We start from the raw sequence: 21,276 nt of genomic DNA, 5'->3' as shown, positions 1-21,276 counted from the left end.
CATAAAAAATCATTAGCACCTGCGTACTGTAGTGACCTAACATCATGGAATTATTACACAAAATACAATATTATTTCTCTAACATGCTACCCAGTGTATTAATCTGGAATGATGTAAAATGAAATGAGGTAAAATAGACTTATACGTCACAATATTTTCAGCAGTGTGCAAGCATGCACGACAATCAGAAAAACATCACTTTCTTAACTTAAGCCAGGAAGAATGAATGCAGTAGTTTGATCCAAAACCAAAAGCATTATCTCATCCAGTATGGACATACAAAAACATTTTAAGATAACTCTTTATTTGAGGAAACAGAACAGCTCATGACCAAGTTTCAAAAGTAATTGCTGCTGTAGAAATTCTTCAGAAAGGGAGAGATGGCCGGGTCTTTTGAGGCTGAATCCGGCACTTGCTCGTGCTGACCAACTACGTACTGACCAATGATATGATGCCTCTGCTTTGAATGGTCCACAACGTTTTTCAGCTCTTCCATCCCTTTGAAAAGCAGCATATCAATCACCTGAAGGTCCACAACGTTAGTGATATTCCTAAAAGCTTTCATAAACATAATTCTTGTTTTTACTGAAGCATTATTTCCAAAGTCTTCCATGCATTGAACTATAAGGTACTGGATTTGAATAAAAACTATATGTGCAAGTAGAATATATGTTTTTTGCATTGAAGACTGAGACCAAGTAAAGAAAAAATAACAAACTCATGCTTGAAAGCTTCATCTTGTCTAAGGATCAAAGGAAGAATCTGACATGTCTTTGGACAAATCCACAGATAAAAGATAGTGATTATCTACAAAAAGAAATAAATTCAATTTGCAGAAGCATAGCAAAATTAAGCATGGCATGAAATAAGAGATAACCAAGTTAATCATAAATTATAATTTTCTGACATCCACCTTAAAATTTGCAAGACATCAGATCAAAGAAATGCAGCCTCCTCTCTTTTATACCTTAAATTATAGAAATGTATCGCCTCGAATTAGAGGAGAAAATCCTATAAGTTTAGCTAACCATTACAAAACTCTCCCCATTCGTTATCCTAGCCTTTACTCAACCAATGTTGTGTCCACAACTTACAAAGTAAAACAATTTGTACAATTTGCTCTCGACAAGTTAATTCAATGTGGAAAATTAAGCCCCTTTTTCATCGGAGAAAATAGACGGGGAGATTGGAAATACTGTTCATTGTTTGATTGAATGGAAGAGTGGTGTCCACTAGTACTTTTCCATTCTATTTCTCAACTATTTTTCATTCATCTCTTTAACTCCCTCCTTATTTTCTCTCTATTTCTCTTCAACCAAGCACCTTTAATTTCCACCTTATTTCTCGATAAATTCCATTTACCTTTTCTCTTTTCATCCGCTTTATTTCTTTTTTCTTTACCAAACAGACCCTAAATGGCGAACACAAGAATTATCATACAGCATGTTTCAAAAGATATTCCATTAACAGAACAGGCAATTAAAATGTTGACCAGATTATACATTCAAATACTTCACAAAAACCTTATCCCATAACAGCTTAGTTGCAAACATGACATCATTAAACTCGGTTAAAAAACAAAAATTGTCAGGGATGTTATTATAGACAATGGGAGATTATCGAATATCCGTTCTAATATTTTTTCTAATATTTCAATAAAAGTCTTACAGAATTCCTATACTTAAAACAAGCTACCTGCTCCACATGTAATTTGAAAGAAACAACCACACACCCTATTGAATCAATAATTGCAATGCTTCCACCACATACAACAAAAAATCACATCATTTCTACCTTACCAAGAAACAACACCAATAAGAGGGCATTTACTCTACTTTTTTTTCCTGTTTTCGTATCAGATTTTTGCCATTAATTTTTGTAATTACTCAGCCCTAACTTCCTGCAATGCACTTACCGAACAAAATCAAATCTCTAACACTGAAGGTGAATTGGTGAATGAATAAGTAAATAATAATCTTCAACCACTACCTTAGACCGGAATTAATTGAAGCTCACAAGAAGATTAGAAAATGTTCCAAACCAAATTAAAAAAAAAATTAGAGAGAATAATGAAAAGAAATGAAAAATACTTTGGGATCGCTGACGTGGATGTTCTTGCGGATCTCGGAGGCTATGGTGGAACGGAGATGGGCGACAGAAGTAACGTCGTATATGTTGTAGATTTCCATGACGGAGGGTAGAGAACGGCACGCTTCTCTGAAGAAATTGAACACGCGCTGACGCGCCTCCTCCATACTCGCCGAGTTCGGAAGCACCTTCACGCTCCGAAACGCGCTCGCCATTTCTAACTTGTAACTCGGAACTCGCTGAGTGACAACTCGCTCGCTTTTGGGTTTCTTGCTTCTGTTCTTCCCTAGAAATTGCAACTGGTTTATTGCGATGAGAGAAATTGAAGAAAGGAAGTATGAGAGACTCGTGACGGGCACGCGCTCGACGGCATCGTTTCGAATTTGGGCTTTGTGCTTATGCCATGTACACCCCTTTGGGGGATTACTATGTACACCACTTTTTTTCAATTTACAATTATCTACATTTCTTGAATTTATCGTTTTTTTTTTATTTTACCATCTTTTTTTTTTTTTTACATATTTTAATGATTTTAAAAAAATTTAGCAGAGTAATAAATAGTGTTACCATTTAAAAAATAAAATGTTTTGTTACCAATTTTTGTGAAACATAGTTTCGACATCTTTTTATTTTTAAACAATTTTCATGGTATATCATCGCTCTGTTAATATTTAACTTATCCATGTAATGAAAAATAATAATTATAAAATTTGTGACAAAAACTTAAATTATAAATTTTGCAAAATAATAATAATTGTGAGGAAAATCTGGAATTAAATCTATTCTAAAATATGCTAATACTTCTTCCCCTTATCCTATCGTTGTTGATTATTGCATAATCACAAACATTTCGAATTAAGTTTCTGAAAGTTCATTCATATATTTTGTAATTAAGCCTCTATAATTATATTTATATTCCGTAACTAAACTATTACAAATTTATTTGTATATTATGATTTTATAATTGTGGGAGTTTATTTGTTACACAATTAAAAAAAAAAATCAAACCATATAAATAGGCTGTTGGAGTTTTATATTAAAATGTCTAATAAATATACTTCTGAAATATTAATTAAAAACAAACTATTAAAAAGGTATTTTTGGGAGGATGTAAATGTTTCCTCTATACATGTTCTATATTGCACCTGCTTTTAGAAATTATGTGCCAGGAAGTAGCTCTAGAAGAACTTTTAACACAAACCATTAACTTGCATACGTGTTGGGCCAAAAAGATGCATCACAGAAAGACCATTCTATCATAATCGAGCAAAACCATTCAATTAGCTGTTCTACTCAACTGTATCCTAATATAATTATCCACTCTTACATTGAAAAATCCCATGACAAGAATTTTTAGTTTCAAGGAGGCACAATGTGCAGAAATTCCACATCTGTATAGTGATTGCAGTTGGTGTAGAGGATTCAATAAATTGTTTGTTAGCGAAGTTGCATTAAAATTTACATTTCACCACATTCTGCAATGACACAAGCTAGTTTTGGCCGGTTATTGGGTCCGGTTGCCACGTTCTCAATCTTCCTCACAACCAAAAGGCCATCTCCAAGCACTCTCTGCATAAAGGGAAGACAGATTGTAAATGCACAACACATCAAAAGTTTGGGAGAAGGAACATTTCAAATAAGGCACATAATAAGAGTGCATATGAATCTTTGAGGCAGGTTAAAATTCTTTTTACACAATAACTGAGAAATGAGCGGGGCATGTAGTTCCCCCCCCCCCAAAGGGGAACGTACCACATTTTCCCATAACATTTGGCATAATAAACAATTAGCAATGTACTAATGCCCAAAAAACCTTCACATTTTGACTTGCGTAGCTTAAATTTGAAAGTGGCTTTGGTTTGTTCGGCTCTCAGGCTTAAGGTAGAACTCTAAGTTTACAGATTTAATAAAATCTTGCAATCTTTGTTCCCAAATATCCGGCATCTTAATTTGAAGGAATGAAGACATAAAACTTGAGGAACAATTGAATTCAGATTCTTGCTTTTAGAAGAATAATTAATATATGCAACAGAAGATATTGAAGCATACCCCAAAAACGACATGCTTGTTGTCAAGCCAGTCGCATTTTGCGCATGTTATAAAAAACTGCAAACAAGGAAAACTTATGAGTAGAAAATACAGCATGACAAATTTAGCGTTACCACTGAAAAAAGGGAAAGGAAAAGGAAGTGACCATTGGAAAGTTACCTGACAACCATTGGTATTTGGTCCACTATTTGCCTGCAGATTAGACAAACTGGACTTAATCCTTTACATTATATTATAACAAGTAAATGCATAATTTAGCCACACATTTTGAATTAATTGATGTTGTAATTGGTTGAAGTTAGCAAAGAAAAATCAATATGATTCCAAAGTGTTCGGGAAGTAAAACAATTGTGTTAACCCGTTAAGGTAGATTCGCATATGTAAGTGCAGTCAATTAGTTCTCCAGTTAAGGCGCTATTTCACAAATTGATAACCATTGTATGATTCCAGTGTGTAGGATGTAAAACCTGTGCAGGTTAACCTGTTAGGAACTGTCTTGTACATTTGTGTATGTATGTACTGTCAATTAGTGCTCCAGTTAAGCTATTTATAAAAATTGCAACCATCACAGAAAATAATACCATACTGTACATATTTATCCTTGTGTGGTCACTCCATCGAGAGTCTCTATTTTTTCACTATAACTCAAAAGGACAGAAGGTAGAAACAAATACATACCATCGACAGAAGGCCGGGGCCAGTGTGTTTGGCAGTAAAGTTTTCATCATCAAGCTTAAGTCCATAGATTGAAACACATCCACTACCATCACCCTGCCAAGGAACAATTTATTTTAGTAAGGACTTTATATAAAACTAGGATTAATTCTATTGTTGCTACTGACAATATTTATCCAAGCCATACAAATCTTATAAATTAAAATGGAGGGCAGAACTGCATTCAGGTAAATTCAAAGATAGATCAATCAAAGCATATACATGAACAGCGGTACTAACTATTAATGAAAAACAGAAATACTAACTTACATTACACACAAATTAACTATTCACAAACAACATTTGAATTTAAACCCAAGCATGTCCAGAAGTGTTTGATCAGGTTTGGTAATTGGTATCTTGATAACTAAGCTTTTGGAGGTGGATACCATGAATTAGAGAAGGATCAATATAATCTGACTCTTCAAGAAATTGATCAGGTTTAAGAAAAAGCTAAGGAGCTATACAATACAGGCATTAAACTTTGGTGTGAGGAAATGTTGGAAAAAAGAATGGACAAGACCTTATCTTTAATGGTTGCATAGAAGACTATCATTATCATAGTGCTTACGCACCACAGGTTAGATTGGAAGCACTTTTGCAAGAAAAGGTTATGGGAGTAGTTGGTTAATTGCATTCCATAAGATAAAAAGAAATTCTTATAGGCAAGAATCTAAATGGACATATTGGTAGTGAGGGAAGGAAAACTGATAGTTGATGGTGGTTTCGGACAATTTCTTCTTGTGGTCACTTGTTTTAAGAAGTGGGTGGGAGTAATATCTAATCATCTATGAAAGAGGAACTTTGAGGTTGTAAATTGTGTTTTTCTAATAAAAGAGTTCGTGAGGATCACAAGAAAATTCTAGAAGCGGGCCTTACAACACAACATTAGCTCTTGAGGTTTGTTTCAAGAGCTGTAAAAACTCGACAGGTTATAATAACTCCTGCATAGCGCAACTCAGTTTTCATGCAAGTACTTTTTGTCTCACGTTCTTGCTTTGTTCTGCCTCTGTTCTGGAGAGTTGCTCACGCTTTAATTTATAATTTACAATTTACTCAAATTATTAATGTCTTAAATTTTGGATTATTTTTCCTTTTTGAGTATTTACGGGCAGTATAAATATTTTAAGGAATTGTATTTGAAATCTTCAAAAATAGCAGTCACCCCACTAACTGTCTACAACAGTTTTACAGTCAAAGTGAGATAAACCAGACCAGAAAAGTACCTTTACAAAATCGCCAGCCTGAATCATAAAATCCTTAATCACTCTATGAAATTGACAACCCTTGTAACCAACTGGAAGTCCAGCTTTTCTGCCAATAGAATCAAATCATAAAAAGTATTAGTTAACTAAACCCACCAACCAAAAATGCAAATAATCTGGTCCTTTTGAGGCTAAGAATCTTATATTGCAATTGAGCAGCCAAAGTATATTACGGGGATGACAATTATGTCAAAAAATGCACAGTAATAGATTGAAACCGTCATAACTCTCTTGAATCCAAAGTTATAAAAACAAAAACGAAAAGAGATGGAAAACCACAATAGATTGTTGGATAGACTGGAGAAGACTGTTTCACTACCTGTACTCCCCAGTGCAGAACTGCCTGCCAAACAACAAAAACCAAATTCATCAACTGATAGGAGACGATTGTCATTAAAGAAATCTGAATGCCAAACAAACACCCACAAAAAAAAGTCCAAAACATAATTTAAGAAGGAGTGAGAACAAAATGAAGTAGTTTCAGTCCCTTGTTAGGGTCTATATAAGCACGTGTAGTTACGGACTAAGCATCAAAACTCGCGATACTTTCTGGAACCAAAGACATACTTAAACTTTTTTGTTTTCTCCAATCCAATTCTTGGAAACTCGTTCACAAACTTGATTACAAGGTTAACTAACAACAAATGCTTAAAGCCAAGGCACAGACAAATAGTTATCAGCATAGCCCTCAGTGGTTGCAGCAGAAGATAAATAGTTATGAGCATAAATAGGGAGGAACTAAAAACCAACAAAAAATTTATAAGGAACAAAATCAAAACTAGAGATATTTTATGGCACATAAAACATATTGAAACTGTTTTTTTTTTCTAATTCGTGGAAGTTCATTCACAACTTGATAGCAGAAGCCAAGGTTCAAATGAACAAGTATCAGCATAACGCAGTGGTTGCATCACATATATTCTAAAGAGGAACAATAGAGGCTTTAAGAAACCGAACGGAGTAGCGAACCTGAAATTCTCGGCGGTTTTGGGCGCAATGTCGGCGAAGAGTTCCATCTTGATTCGACCAGCAGGTATGTTGCCGATGGTGACATCGAAGAAGACGATTGGGTTCTTAGGGTTTGGAGGACGCACGTGCCACTCCACACCCGCGCTCGTGTTCGTGGTCGCGTTCCCTACAACCGAAGCAGCCATTTTCACTTCACACAACTACTGCGAAACTATTCCAGGAACTTCACTCTCGCTGTTTTAAATTGAAGTGAAGAGAAAAAAGTGTGGAATAAAAAACCAAATGGAATCTAATAATAATATATTATATATTAATAATAATAATACTAATAAATTACAGTGTCTGTAAGAATTATTAAATATTAACGCTACAATTTTTCTGTTTATTTTTAAATAAATTTGTTTTTTTTTTGTTAGTTCTTTTATAAAAAAATTTAAGAATAATAAAACTTTGGTTAAATTCCTGTTTTTGATCATTTTATTTATTTATAAAATTAAATTTCATTCCTCTATTTTTAAATGCTTAATTTCATATATATTTTTTTTAAATTCAATATTATTCTTTTTGTTTAAATCAAGTAAAACACCTTTAAAAAAAAATTGGGAGGATAAATTTTATTAAAGATGATCAGTTTGAGTGAGACTTGATAGGAATAAAGTGATTTGATATTTTGGACCAATAACTAAGTTAAAAAATTGACATAATTAGAATATAAACTGATGTTACACATAGTTTAATATATTGTTTAATTTAAAAAATAATAACAATTAAATAATTATTACTGTAATAAATATAAAGCTTAATAACACATTTTTTTTATCTTTACAATTTAATTAATTTTTTCATATAATAAAACTAACAATTTATTTTAAAAATTCAAAAAAACTAAGTTGTATATGCTGAGCAGAACTTCAAGTATATTTTTAATATAACTCGTGCACAATTTTTGTTAGATCTTTAAGGAAAGTACCGTGGTTGTACGAAATCAATGCGTTCTCAAAATCGTTTCTAGGGTAGATTTTCTTACAAAATATCATTGCAGGAAAGTTGTTTTCAGAGAAATAACTGGTGGAGGAGACAATACCTTCAATATTCTTGAGAAAGAGTCTCTTCGTTGATTATGGAAAAATGTGTTTATTCATCTAACATGAAATCTGCTCCTTGCATGTTAATGTAATCTAGAATGGATTCTATCTTCTCCATGCTTAGCAGTTCATATTGCCTTCTTAATGTATGCACCTTAACCTTAATCTTTTTTTTTTCTCTATCACCATATGTTTTCATTAGAATCTGCTAACTATGAGTGGCTATCCACATCTTGGAATGAATAACTACATGGAATGAAAACACAGTGGTGGGAAATAGAAGAGTGTGGGTAAGATGTTGGGGAATTCTGATATCACTGTTTCATACAGTATTTTAGAAGAGTATTTATATTTTGGCTGCTCATCAGATTCAATCATTGTTGTGATTGATGAGTTTGTTTTTCCATTTGGAAAGTGAGTTTCATATATACACATACTAGTTGAATCAAACTTCCTGAATTAAGCAAGCATAACATTGCCTTAAACAAGTGTCATTATGCAGGCTGTTTACTGTTTACTATGCTTAGATATTACATGTAATACTTACCAAATGAACTTTGGAGAATGAATTAAAGTAGAAAGATTGGTACAATATGTTTGAAGGAAATATAGTGTTATTCTAAGTTACTTTGAAATGAATTTTGAGTTCCCTCTTTCTCTGTTTTGGAGGCAATTAGGTAAGGTTACGTCTGCTGTTGTCTCTGAATTTGAACAACACAGGATACTTAAGATTCAAAAAAGTTGAGTAATCATTTACTATAATTTATTAAGCATTTAAATGTGATAGGCTACTGTCATATATTAAGCATCTAATACTTTACTATTTATATTTATACAACATTCATTAGAAAAATTACATCCTAGAAGATGCATCACTGTTCAAAACAAACAACATCATTGCGATATATTCTGAATGTGTGCAATCTTTTCCCAATCTTCGCCTCTTCTTTTCCGGCAACGCGGTTCCAGCAGAGGACAACCACGAATATTAAGATTTGAAATTGATTTGGGAAGACCCTCCTCGGGTAAGCGATGGAGGTTGAGGCAATTTCTAAGATCCAAATTCTTAAGGGACGACAGTTGATGGAGACCCTTGTAGTTCAGTTTTTGTAGATTTGGACAATCAGAGATGGTTAGAGAAGTAAGAGAGAGGGGAAGCAAACCTTCATCAGGAAAACATTCTGCATCTAGTTTTGCAATCCACAAGGTTTCCAAAGAAGAACTGTCTGTGAAAGCTCCTTTCAATGAGCCAACAAGTCTAGAGCAATTAATGATTCTCAGCACCTTGAGATTTGATGGGAAACCTCCGTTAGGGAACGACTCAAGTACTGAACAACCTTGTATTGTCAGAGTGTGGAGATTTGATGGGAAACCTCTGTGAGGGAACGACTTAAGTCTTCGACAATCTTTTATTGTTAAAGTCTGGAGATTTGATGGGAAACCTTCGTCAGGCAATGACTCAAGTCTTGAACAGTCTTCTATTGTCAGCTTTTCTAGATTTGATGGCAAACCTCCTTCAGGAAACGACACTAGTCTTGGACAGTCTTTTATCCATAACCTCCTCAGAGATTCAAATTTAAGACAATACTTGAGTGTTACCTCTTCTACAATCCTAGGAGTAGAAGGCTCAAGTTGTTGGCAATCTTCAACTTCTTGTGTTTCCAAAGGAATAAGTTGCTCTGGCAGCTGTCTTTTAAGCTTTGGACAATTTGTTATAGAAAGATCTCGTAGACGTGGAAAAGCACCTGTCACAACTTGGCATTCCCACTTTTCCCATTGACTCATAAAGGAGAAGTCCAATGTTTCAAGGGATTTAAATGAAGAAGAATTGTTCCCATGAAAATCAGCATCTACACTCACTATTCCATCAAGTCTTGAAATCTTCAAGACCTTGAGAAATGGTAGAAGTCCAAGGGGAGGTAAACATTGGCAAAATTCGCATCCATCCAACATTAAGGACGCTATATTCGACAATGAATTTTCATGTAACCAATTTGGAAATCGTTTTCCACCATATCCAATGATTGACAACTTCTTTAAGTTTTTGGAAGGTTGTAGATTCTCAATTACGTCCTCTTCTTTTTTTGAATCAATAGAGTTCCGATTCCACCCCCATTCTAAGGTCAACGCCACAAGATGTGTTTTATTCTTCAAATCCACTTCTAATGCATCCAGGGAATTCGAAATATTCTTTAGGTCCCCAATTGATAGACTTCCCTCAAGGTTGAGCTCTCCTAGCTGTTGCACACCAAACTCCCTGCCATGGCCAACATTAAAGAAATTCATTACTACTTTTAGATTCTTCAGTTTTCCCAAATGCGGTGACACCTTTTTCACTTTAGTCTCTATAAGTTCAAGCCGGAACAAATTGGTGAGTAAATACAAATTTGAGGGCAACTCATCCAAATCTCTACAGTAATTCAACTTCAGTATCTGCAAGTGGGAGAGTGAACATATCTTTTCAGTTAGTCTTTTTATTCTAGTACTGGAGAGGTCTAAGGAACGGAGATGCTCAAGATTTCCAACAGAGTCAGGTAACTCTTGAAGGTCAGAACAATGAGACAAAGATAAGATACGTATGATCTTAAACTTGGACAACAATTCATGTATCGACATTTTGATACCATTTGAAATAAATGTACGTATCCTTTCTGTATTAGATAAAGTTCTAAACCCATCAAAACATCTGGGGTAACCGTGTTTAAATGAAAAATGACGAGTTACTTCTGGTATCTTTTCTGTTTGATTTTCGGACCTGAAGTATATGCCTCCACTGACATATTTTGCCAAATCATGTAGAAGGTCATGCATGACAAATACTTCTTTCTTTGATTGTTGGAAGAAGGACCTTGATAGTAGATCATTGAAGTATTGTTGGCAAACTTTTTCTGGAGTCCTACTAGGTTGACGATAGTGGGCAAAATTTCTAGTCATCCACAAATGAATCAAATCCTCCTTTTTAAACTTATAATCCTTGGGGAATAGGGCACAATAAACAAAGCATACCTTGAGATGGGAAGGAAGGTGGATATAGCTCAATGCTAAAGCGGGAATAATATCACAACGCTCTTTTGAAAATTCCCATACTTCGCTTTGGAACACAGTTTTCCATTCTGAAACAGATGATTTGTTGTATAACATACTTCCCATTGTTTCCAAGGCAAGAGGTAGTCCTTTGCATTTTTTTACAATCTTCATGCCAATTTCCCTGCACTCTGGATTTGCTGGAGCATCATCATCTCGGAATGCATGTTTAGCAAACAAATTCCAGCAATCATCTTCTTGTAATTGCTTTAGGGAGTGTTCTTCTGACCGCATGGTAGAAGCAACTTCCTTACTACGTGTAGTCACAAGAATCCTACTCCCTTGGGCTCCAAAAACAAGTGGCTTTTGCACTTCTTCCCATTTAAATTGGTTTTCGTTCCACACATCATCCAAAATAAGAAGAAACTTTTTTCCTGTCAATTTTTCTTTCAATCTTCTGTGAACCATCTCTATATCTCTACTGTCATCAGTAGATGTAGTGACATGCTCAAGAATTGCTCTTGATACCTTAAAAACATCAAATTCATCTGAAACACAAACCCAAGCTTTGACATCAAATTTAGCCTCATCCATCCTTGGGTCATTGAATACATGTTGGGCAAGAGTGGTCTTACCCACCCCTCCCATTCCCACAATACAAAGTATAGATAGGTTGTTGTGAGTGTCGGATGTGAGCCAGTTACAGACAAATTGTTTGTCATCTTCTCTGCCATAGATATCACTTTCGTTCGGCAAATATGTTGTTGATATTTTACTACCGGATCTGACTCCAACATCATCAGCCCTTTTCAAACCTAGAACATGGCTGCGGGTTGCAAGATCTTCTAAGTCCTCAATGACTAGTTCCATCCTTGTTTCAATTTCATTTTCTTCAAAAAAACTGACAAAAGAAGATTTGAGGGAATTCAATACTTTTTTAGCAGCACTCTGAGACTGAGCTTCCACTTGGCTTTTGGAGAGTGCACAATCTATTTCATCCAAGAGATCCTCTGCATCAAACACCACGCCCTGGCTGCGAGAAGCCAATCTCTCACGCGTGGATCTGTGAACTGTTTCTGCTCCGCATCATCAGCCACAACATCAACTTCTAGGAGCTTCACCTTCAAATTGCTTAGCTGCTTCTTGTTGGTTTTTTTTCCACGAAATATGTGCCCAAAACGAGAAGCCAAATTGTCAATAGTCCTCTCAACGAAGGTGGACACAAGAGCACCGGTAATCAATGCAGCAGGCATGGTAGAAAATGGAGTGGATGAAAGGAAATGTGTGATCTGAGTCAGTGAGTGCAGAGATATGAGTGATGATGAGATGAGTAGTAAAAGGTATTTTACTATGAATGATGGTTTAACTTGGATTGTAAATGCACTAATCACATGGCCAAACACAACATCTTTAGGAATATTGACGACTTTGTCAAAGTTAAAATTGATTGGTCATTGGTTTTCACATTTATTCTATTTACGTCTTTGCTTTGCGGGCTTTCAGATATATATTAAGGCCAGTTTAATGAATCTAGTCATATTTGGTGGCTAACTAATCAATAAACAAACCCAAATAACCATGAAAACAACAAATTAGACAACTCAATAGAGGACAACAAACTGCAATCAAACTAGTTAAATAGTTTTTTTTTTCTTTTCCATCCTTTTGATTACATATTTATACTGTTATGACAACTATTTTGTGTTTGTCTCCTTGTTTATTCGTTACTTATTTATATTCTGGCTGCTCCCACTTAGTCCATCAGATTCAATTATTGTTGTGATTGATGAGTTTGTTTTCCCATTTGGAAAGTGAGTTTCATATATATACATAATACTAGTTTGAATCATACTTCTTGAATTAAGCAAGCATTACATTTATATAAACAAGTGTCATTATGCGTTTACTGCTTACTGCAACATTTGAATGCTTAGATATTACATGTAATACTTACCAATGAACTTTAGAGAATAATATTGTATTTTCTGGTTTGAATTTGTTGCCAATCTGCATAACCGTCCCTGTTGAAGCCAATAGCTAATGATATATGAGGCAAGGAGAAATAAACAAAAAGAAAACTGATTTTTATTATTTGTGCAAAATGCTATTCATTCATTTGAGTCCTTACTGTTACCAACTTCCACTTTGTGTAAATTGATTGCAACCAAAGAGGGCATGTAATTTAAGTATCTAAAGAATTAGCGATAGTGATTAAACCAGGAATAATAACTGCTGATTAAAACAACAAGTAATATGAAGCCAAAGCCATGTATTAACCTTTAATAAAAGACATTATCAAATATTTCATAACGTATAATGAATTAGAAGTAGAAAAAGGAAAAGGAGAATGAATTAAATTAGAAAGATTGCTACAATATGTTTGAAGGAAATCTACTGTTATTTGCAGGACTAGCACCTCCAAAAGAGGAAAGTAGTTTATACACATTCTAAACAAAAACAAATATTAGTAACCCACCAAATGCATCACTATTCAGTTTCATAATCACTGTCATAAACACGCTCGCTATATTCACTGTCATAAACATCCTCTATATACAGTTTTTCAATGTGTGCAATCTTTTCCCAGTCTTCGCCTCTTTCTCTTTGGCAACGCGGTTGCAGCAAAGGACAATCACAAATACGAAGACTTGAAATTGATTTGGGAAGACCCTCCTCCGGTAAGCGTTGGAGATTGTGGCAGTTCGTAAGATACAAAGTCTGAAGGGATGAGAGTTGATGGAGACCCTTGTAGTCCAGTTTTTCTAAATTTGGACAATGAGAGATGGTTAGAGAAGTAAGAGAGAGTGGAAGCAAACCTTCATCTGGAAAACATTTTGCATCCACTTCTTGAGTCCACAAGCTTTCCAAAGAAGAGCTGTCTGTGAAAGCTCCTTTCAGTGAGCCAACAAATCTAGAGAAATTATTGATTCTCAGATGCTTCAGATTTGATGGGAAACCTCCGTCAGGAAACGACTCAAGTCTTGGACAGTCTACTATTGTCAGCGCTTCTAGATTTGGTGGGAAATCTCCTTCAAGTCTTGGGCAGTCTTCTATCCATAAGCTCCTCAGGGATGGAAGCAGCATATGCATGCTTCCAGGTAATGATTCTAATTTAGGACAACACTTGAGTTCTAGAAATTCTAGATGATTATGGACTAGACTCTGTGAAATCATCTCTAGATTATCAAACCCACTGAGATGAAGCGTCTTGAGTGTTGGGAACAAATCCAGTGGAAAGCTTCGTAGGAAGACACAACCATCAAGGGGATAAATGTGCAAAATTTCAAGAGTGTCGGACGACCCAACAATTTCCAGCAATGATGTTTTCCACAGTGTGAGCCTTTTCATTGTACCACATGACTCTAACTGCAGCTTTCCACATTGACGTAGTTGTATATCTAGAGCCCTAGGAGCGGAAACCTCAAGTTCTTGGCAGTTTTCAATATATAGTGTTTCCAAAGGAATAAGTTGCTCTGGCAGCTGTCCTTTCAGCTTCGGACAATTTGTTATGGAAAACTTTCGTAGACTTGGAAAAGCACCCCTCACAGCTTGGCAGTCCCACTTTTCCCATTGACTCATCAAGGAGATGTCCAATGTTTCAAGGGATTTAAATGAACAAGAGTTGTTTCCATGAAAATCAGCATCAATACTCACTATCCCATGAAGTTTTGTAATCACCAAGACCTTGAGAAATGGCAAAAGTCCAAGGGGAGGTAAACGTTCGCAAGATTCACATCCATCCAACTTTAAGTACACCATATTCCACAATGAATTTTCTAGTAACCAATTTGGAAATCGTTTCCCACCATACCTACATATTGACAACTTCTTTAAGTTTTTGGAAGGTTGCAAATTCTCAATTACGTCCTCTTCTTTTTTTAAATCAATAGAGTTGCAATCCCAACCCCATTCTAAGGTCAGTGCCACAAGGAGTGTTTTATTCTTCAAATTTGCTTCTAATGCATCCACAGAATTCGAAATATTATGTAGGTCCCGAATTGATAGTTGTCCCTCAAGGTTGAGCTCTCCTAGCTGTTGAACACCCAATTCCCTGCCATGGTCAACATCAAAGAAATTCATTACTACTTTTAGATTCTTCCCTTTTCCCAAATTCGGTGGAATCTTTCTCACTTTCGTCCTTATAAATTCAAGACGACACAAATTTGTGAGTAAATGCAAATTAGAGGGTAGCTCCGTCAAATATAAACAATAGTTCAACATCAGTATTTGCAAGTGGGAGAGTAAACATATCTTTTCATTTAGTCTTTCTATTTTAGTATAGGAGAGGTTTAAGGAACGGAGATACTCAAGATTTCCAATAGAGTCAGGTAACTCTCGAAGGTCAGAACAACAAGACAGAGATAAGTTACGTAAGAACTTAAACTTGAACAACAATTCATGTATCGACATTTTCATACTCAAACCCCCTAAACCATACCGCATAGGTTTTGGCATAAATGTACGTAACCTTTTTGTATTACATAAAGTTCCAAACCCATCAAAATATTTAAATCGACCAAGTTCAACTGATAAATGACGAGTTACTTTCTGTATCTTTTCTGTTTGATCAACTTTGCAGCTAAAGTATAGTCCTCCATCGACATATTTTGCCAAATCATGTAGAAGGTCATGCATGATAAATTCTTCTTTATATACTTCTCCATATACTTCTTCAACATATTCACCTGTTGGTTGAAAGAAGGACCTTGATAGTAGATCATTGAAGTATTGTTGGCAAACTTCTTCTGGAGTCCTACTATGTTGACGACAGTGGGCGAAATTTTCAGTCATCCACAACTGAATCAAATAATCCTTTTCAAATTTATAATCCTTGGGGAATAGGGCACAATACGCAAAGCATACCTTCAAATGTGAAGGAAGGTGGATATAACTCAATGCTAAAGCGGGAATAATATCACAACGCTCTTTTGAAAATTCCCATATTTCGCTTTGGAACACAATTTGCCATTCTGAAACAGATGATTTGTTGTATAACATACTTCCCATTGTTTTCAAGGCGAGAGGTAGTCCTTGACATTTTTTAACAATCTTCAGGCCAATGTCCTTGCACTCTGGATTTAGTTGAGTATCATCATCTCGAAATGCATGTTTAGCAAACAACTTCCAGCAATAATCTCCTTGTAATTGCTGTAGGGAGTATTCTTCTGACCACATGGTAGAAGAAACTTCCTTGCTACGTGTGGTGACAAGAATCTTACTCCCTTGGGCCCCTAAAACAAGGGGCTTCCGCACTTCCTCCCATTTAGGTTGGTTTTCGTTCCAAACGTCATCCAAAACAAGAAGAAATTTCTTCCCTGTCAATTCATCCTTCAATCTTGTGTGAACCATCTGCATATCTCTACTATCGTCAGTTGATTTAGTAACAGCCTCAAGAATTGCTCTTGATATCCTGAAAACATCAAACTCATCTGAAACACAAACCCAGGCTTTGACAACAAATTTAGCCTCATCCACCTTTGGGTCATTGAATACATGTTGAGCAAGAGTAGTCTTACCCACTCCACCCATTCCCACAACAGAAAGTATTGATGGTTGGTTACCATTGTTGATGTCAGAAGTCAGCCAGTCAATGATCAGTCTTTTATCATCATCTCTGCCATAGATATCAGTTCCAACAACCAACGATGTTGTTTGTGATTTCTGTGGCAGTTCATTACTCAACCCAGATCCAACACCGCTAGCTTTTTTCAATCCTAGATCACCCCTTTGGCTTGAGAGAAATTCTAAGTCGTCAAGGATTTGTTCCATCTTACATTCAATTTCCTTGTTAAGGGAATTAATAGTAATAGGAGAAGATTTGAAGAAATTGAGTACCTTGCAAGTACAGCCTGAACAGGTTTGAGATTCAGATTCAACATCTTGTCTTTTGGAGAGCATTTGTATATCATCCAAGAGATCCTCTGCATCAAGGACAGCATCTTTGACCTTAAGCAGCCAGTTTCTGACATGAAGATCCATGAACTGCTTTCGCTCTGCATTATCAGCCAGAGAATGGATGGAGTGCAGCTTGATTTCCAACTTGTTGAGCAGCTTCTGATCAAGCTCTCTTGCATAAAAGAAATCGAGAATTTGAGGAGAAGCAAGCTTCTGGAATGCAACCTGAAGGAAAGAAGAGAGAAGAGCACCACCAATAAGTTCTAATGCCATGGTAGGAGAAAGATGAGTGGATTCAACTGCTGCTAGCTTTTGCCAATGACTAAGATAATGAAGTCATGAAACGCGTAGTGATAAGATATTTGATCAACATTTTTCTTCTTCGATAGTTAGTCAAACTGCAACATCTGTATTGCATCTAAGAATGAGTGGCTATTAGGAATTGTTTAAATTAAGAGATATATTAAAAAGCATGTTAAAATCTATTATTTATTAGTTGATATATTAACTTCTAATGTGATTTTTTAAGCTCTGCAGGTTTTTTTTTCATGATATTAAAATAATGTTTATAGTAATCATATATCATTTAATCTTTCTATAATAATCTAACGTTATATGTATTTTCTTTGCAAAAAAATTATATATTTTGGTATATTTTACATATTTAAGATGACCGAGTGCATGTTTACTTGTAAAACCATAAAAACAACTTAGCCAACTCAGCAAGCTAGTTAAATAGCCTAAAGATAATTTTCTTTCACTCTTGTTTTTTATATATTAATTTTGATTAGCCAGATTAATTGCAAATTATGATGAAATGAATGGTAATAATCTATTTTAGGAGTGATGGTTTACTGTAACACGTACAAATAGCAATTATTGCATTTGGTAGCTCTTTCACAAGTCTATTGGATGATGGAAAACGCTCTCAATGAATGGATAAGGTTAGATATACTTACTCATTTTCACATAATGGCTGAGCAACCAATGATGAGTGATGTCGCTTCTTCCTCTGACTCTTCTTCTATAGCGTCTTGTAAAAAGTATAATGTTTTGCGAAAACTGAGTTCTAGATACCCAAATCAACTTAAGGGTGTCTTTGGATTAGGGAGAAGAAAGGAAAGAATTTAAGAGAGTAGATTTGAGAGGAAAGTGTAAAGAAAGTGAGGTTGTTTGGATTAGGGTGTATTAGAGTGGATTTGTGAGGAAAGTTTATTGAAGTTTGTGTGTGATAAGATAGTTGTAAGGAGATTTTTTTTTTAAAATGGTATAAAATGTAAGTTTACAAATTTACCCTTTTCTTAAAATAATATTTTTACAAATCAAAATTAAAATTAAAATTATATTTATATTTTTATAAATACATATAATAAAATATTTATATTTTTATATTGATAAATTTATTTTTTAGAATTGAAAATTTTGTAAATTTATTTATCTTTTTATTTTTTAAATTTAGTTATGTTTTAAAAATTAAAAAATAACTATGGACAAAATAGGAAAAATAGATGTTACGTGTCTTTCTCCTTTATTCCGTGAAGTTTCTTTGCTTATATGCAAAAGAATACATTTTAACGAAGGAAATAAACAAAAAGAATACTGATTTTTATTATTGGTAGAGAATGCTACTCTGTCATTTGAGTCCTTACTGTTATCAACTTTTACTTTGTGCTCCTGTTTGTAAATTGATTGCAACCAAAGAGAGGGCATGCAAGTTATATATCTAAAGAATTAGCAATAGTACTCAACAAGGAGTGTGGATGGCAGTTATATGGGTTTTATGGCTCATAGAAATTGTCATTTTCAGGAATGGATTAATAGATAGATAAGCAAAGAAAATTTTAGCTATTGATCATACTGGTGTCTAAGTCCTGTAACTTGCCTTAAGTTCATAGGATACCACTGATGCGGTTCTGTAATTGTACTTATAGAGTGCTTGCAACAAACAATTATATACCCAGTTTTGTGGAACACTTCATGGCTATTTTGTTATTTTTAGATCTGTTATGGCTAACTTCTATCCAAGAAAATACACATTTCTTGGCTTTTGTCTAAGGCTGCAGAGCTTACAGCAGCTTGCAAGCATATTCAAATGAGGGATAACATCTTTTTTTATATGGTATACAAAGGAAAACACGGGTTAAGTTTAAGTCCACAGATTTTTGTATTCTCATATTTGCTATGGTTGGGCATGAAGGAAATGGTAGAATGCAATTTTGGTTGTAGCAGGTCAGGCTCTAGTTTCACAGCTTTTTGTTTTCTTAGATTTGTTGTGGTTGGTGAGAAGGAAATGGAAGAATGAAAATTTTGTTGAAATATATAATAGGTGGTTCAAGGCATTAGAAGTTGTAATGCTGATTCTGAGGATTATGTCACATAGTCTAAAGTATTTTTTATATAAGGTTGCGGCATATCTCAAATGTTCTAATTTATTTCATTCTATTTTTGTTTGAAAAAAAAATTAAGATTAAACCATTGGAACAAAATCGCAAACCAAGATCAATAATCAATGGTATCTCTTATTTATTTCAAATGTCTTTTGAATATCTAGCATAAGAGTATTAACTCAATTCTCATAGTTATTTATTTATAATTGTTTATATTCTTACTAACATGAACGTAACAGAATTTTCTACTTATGGATCTCCCTCATCATTTTTGACAAATCCAATGATCATATTTGTTCCTACCAAAAATGAGTTCAGGAAATGCAACTCGGTGAGAACCATGTTCCTTAGATAACGAGCTTTCAATTTGTCGGAGATGGAAGTTATTAGTTAAATTATACTCGCATAATTATTCTCATAGTTATTTATATACTTATAATAGTCTATATTTTCACTGACAATAGAATTTTCTACTTGTGGATCTCCTCATCATTTTTTATAAACTCAATGATTATATATGTTCTTATAAAAAAATGAGTTTGAGGAGTGCAACTCGGTGAGAATTGTGTTCCTCGAAGAACAAGTATCCAGTTGGTCTCCGATGGGAGAGGGAGGTTATTAGCTAAATTATACTCCCCTTTGTGGGCCTTCCAAATCCTTCCAAATCCTTTGCGGGTATCTAGGCATCCTCCCCTTTGTGGATGTCTTCTTGCACTTCTTCGAGGTAAAGAAACAGGGGAAGAGCTTTTGGGTAAGCTTCTCTGGGATCGCAGGGAGGATCCTTCTTTATCTCTTTCAGAACTCATACAAAAGTTGGAAGGGAAAATTTTTCAAGATGTGCTGCGCCAAGCACGACCCCACAGCCTTGGACGGCTTCCCTCTGTATTGGACAGAGCACCCCAAGCTACTCAAGGCCAAGACCCTGGATGAGCTATCCCCTGTTGATAGGGAGGTATGCAAGGCCTTGGCTAGCCTGGGGATCATCTTTGACACGCTGAAGCTCATTGCGTGCGAGTACAATGCCCATTCCCTAACCACCTACTTTGGTAGGGTGACTCCTTTCTTATTGTCTTCTATTATCTGTATCTTACTGCATCATGCTTGCTCTCTTGGCCTCTTCCAACTGTTTTCCCTTGTGCTATGCATCATACTCATTCATCTGCGTGTTTGTGGATTTTGTAAGATAATCGAATCCCCCGCGTCCCTTCTCATTCATCTTGAATATCATATATACAATTATTGTGAATTATTGTCCAGCCTAATTACAAGGGACTAATTATAAGCAATAATGACAGCCTAATTACAAGGGACTAATTATAAGCAATAATGACAAAATATTCTATTCTTAATATTCTATTCTATCACACCCCCGCAGTCGAAGCGGGAGGTTCACGGACGCTGAGACTGGTCCGGAAATCATCGAAGAGAATACGAGGAAGTCCTTTGGTGAAGATATCTGCAATCTGATGTCGAGATGGAACGTGAAGCACGCGTGCCTGACCACGAGCTACTTTTTCCCGTACAAAGTGAATGTCCATTTCAATGTGCTTGGTACGCTGATGTTGAACAGGATTACCAGAGAGATACATTGCACTGACATTGTCACAATACACCAAAGTGGCCTGAGGAATAGGAAAATGGAGCTCTAGTAAGAGATTGCGAAGCCAACATGACTCAGATACAACATTAGCAACACCTCTGTATTCTGCTTCTGCACTGGAACGGGAGAGAGTGGGCTGTCTTTTGGAAGACCAAGATATAAGGTTGTCACCCAGAAAAACACAGTACCCAGATGTGGAG

At 35.3% G+C, this 21,276-nt stretch overlaps 3 protein-coding genes and 1 pseudogene across 3 annotated transcripts; all 4 read right to left on the bottom strand.

The window, feature by feature from the left end:
* Positions 1 to 50: 50 nt before the first annotated feature.
* LOC137811355 (NADH dehydrogenase [ubiquinone] 1 alpha subcomplex subunit 6) lies at positions 51 to 2,485 on the bottom strand. The gene is made up of 2 exons (XM_068613055.1): positions 2,091 to 2,485; positions 51 to 523 (listed from the first exon to the last, which is right to left on the bottom strand). The coding sequence occupies exons 1-2, from the start codon at positions 2,301 to 2,303 to the stop codon at positions 338 to 340; spliced, it is 399 nt and encodes a 132-aa protein (XP_068469156.1). The 5' UTR covers positions 2,304 to 2,485; the 3' UTR covers positions 51 to 337.
* Positions 2,486 to 3,321: 836 nt separating this feature from the next.
* LOC137811346 (peptidyl-prolyl cis-trans isomerase CYP22) lies at positions 3,322 to 7,365 on the bottom strand. Its single transcript, XM_068613043.1, has 7 exons — positions 7,086 to 7,365; positions 6,436 to 6,459; positions 6,078 to 6,165; positions 4,816 to 4,908; positions 4,297 to 4,329; positions 4,138 to 4,194; positions 3,322 to 3,657 (listed from the first exon to the last, which is right to left on the bottom strand). Exons 1-7 carry the CDS (start codon positions 7,268 to 7,270, stop codon positions 3,547 to 3,549), a joined length of 591 nt encoding a protein of 196 aa, XP_068469144.1. The 5' UTR covers positions 7,271 to 7,365; the 3' UTR covers positions 3,322 to 3,546.
* Positions 7,366 to 8,901: 1,536 nt separating this feature from the next.
* LOC137821356 (putative disease resistance RPP13-like protein 1) lies at positions 8,902 to 17,166 on the bottom strand (annotated as a pseudogene).
* On the bottom strand, positions 13,523 to 17,516 carry LOC137821348 (putative disease resistance RPP13-like protein 1). Its single transcript, XM_068625902.1, has one exon. The coding sequence runs from the start codon at positions 17,360 to 17,362 to the stop codon at positions 13,682 to 13,684; it is 3,681 nt and encodes a 1,226-aa protein (XP_068482003.1). The 5' UTR covers positions 17,363 to 17,516; the 3' UTR covers positions 13,523 to 13,681.
* Between the last annotated feature and the right edge of the window lie 3,760 nt (positions 17,517 to 21,276).

Source organism: Phaseolus vulgaris, chromosome 11 (genome assembly GCF_000499845.2).
Source record: "Phaseolus vulgaris cultivar G19833 chromosome 11, P. vulgaris v2.0, whole genome shotgun sequence".
In the NCBI taxonomy this organism is placed as follows: domain Eukaryota; kingdom Viridiplantae; phylum Streptophyta; class Magnoliopsida; order Fabales; family Fabaceae; genus Phaseolus; species Phaseolus vulgaris.
Note: the sequence above shows the minus strand (reverse complement) of the source record. Positions and strands in the feature narration are given on the sequence as shown.

Bases quoted from the DNA above. Each gene is read 5' to 3' on its own strand.
- LOC137811355 (XM_068613055.1), bottom strand. From the start codon at position 2,303: ATGGCGAGCGCGTTTCGGAGCGTGAAGGTGCTTCCGAACTCGGCGAGT. The intron at 524-2,090 runs GTATTTTTCATT...GTGGACCTTCAG, and splicing joins TCCACGTCAGCGATCCCAAA to GTGATTGATATGCTGCTTTT.
- LOC137821348 (XM_068625902.1), bottom strand. From the start codon at position 17,362: ATGGCATTAGAACTTATTGGTGGTGCTCTTCTCTCTTCTTTCCTTCAG.
- LOC137811346 (XM_068613043.1), bottom strand. From the start codon at position 7,270: ATGGCTGCTTCGGTTGTAGGGAACGCGACCACGAACACGAGCGCGGGT. The intron at 6,460-7,085 runs GTTCGCTACTCC...GTTGTTTGGCAG, and splicing joins AAAACCGCCGAGAATTTCAG to GCAGTTCTGCACTGGGGAGT. The intron at 4,909-6,077 runs GTACTTTTCTGG...GTTCCTTGGCAG, and splicing joins AGGCTGGCGATTTTGTAAAG to GGTGATGGTAGTGGATGTGT.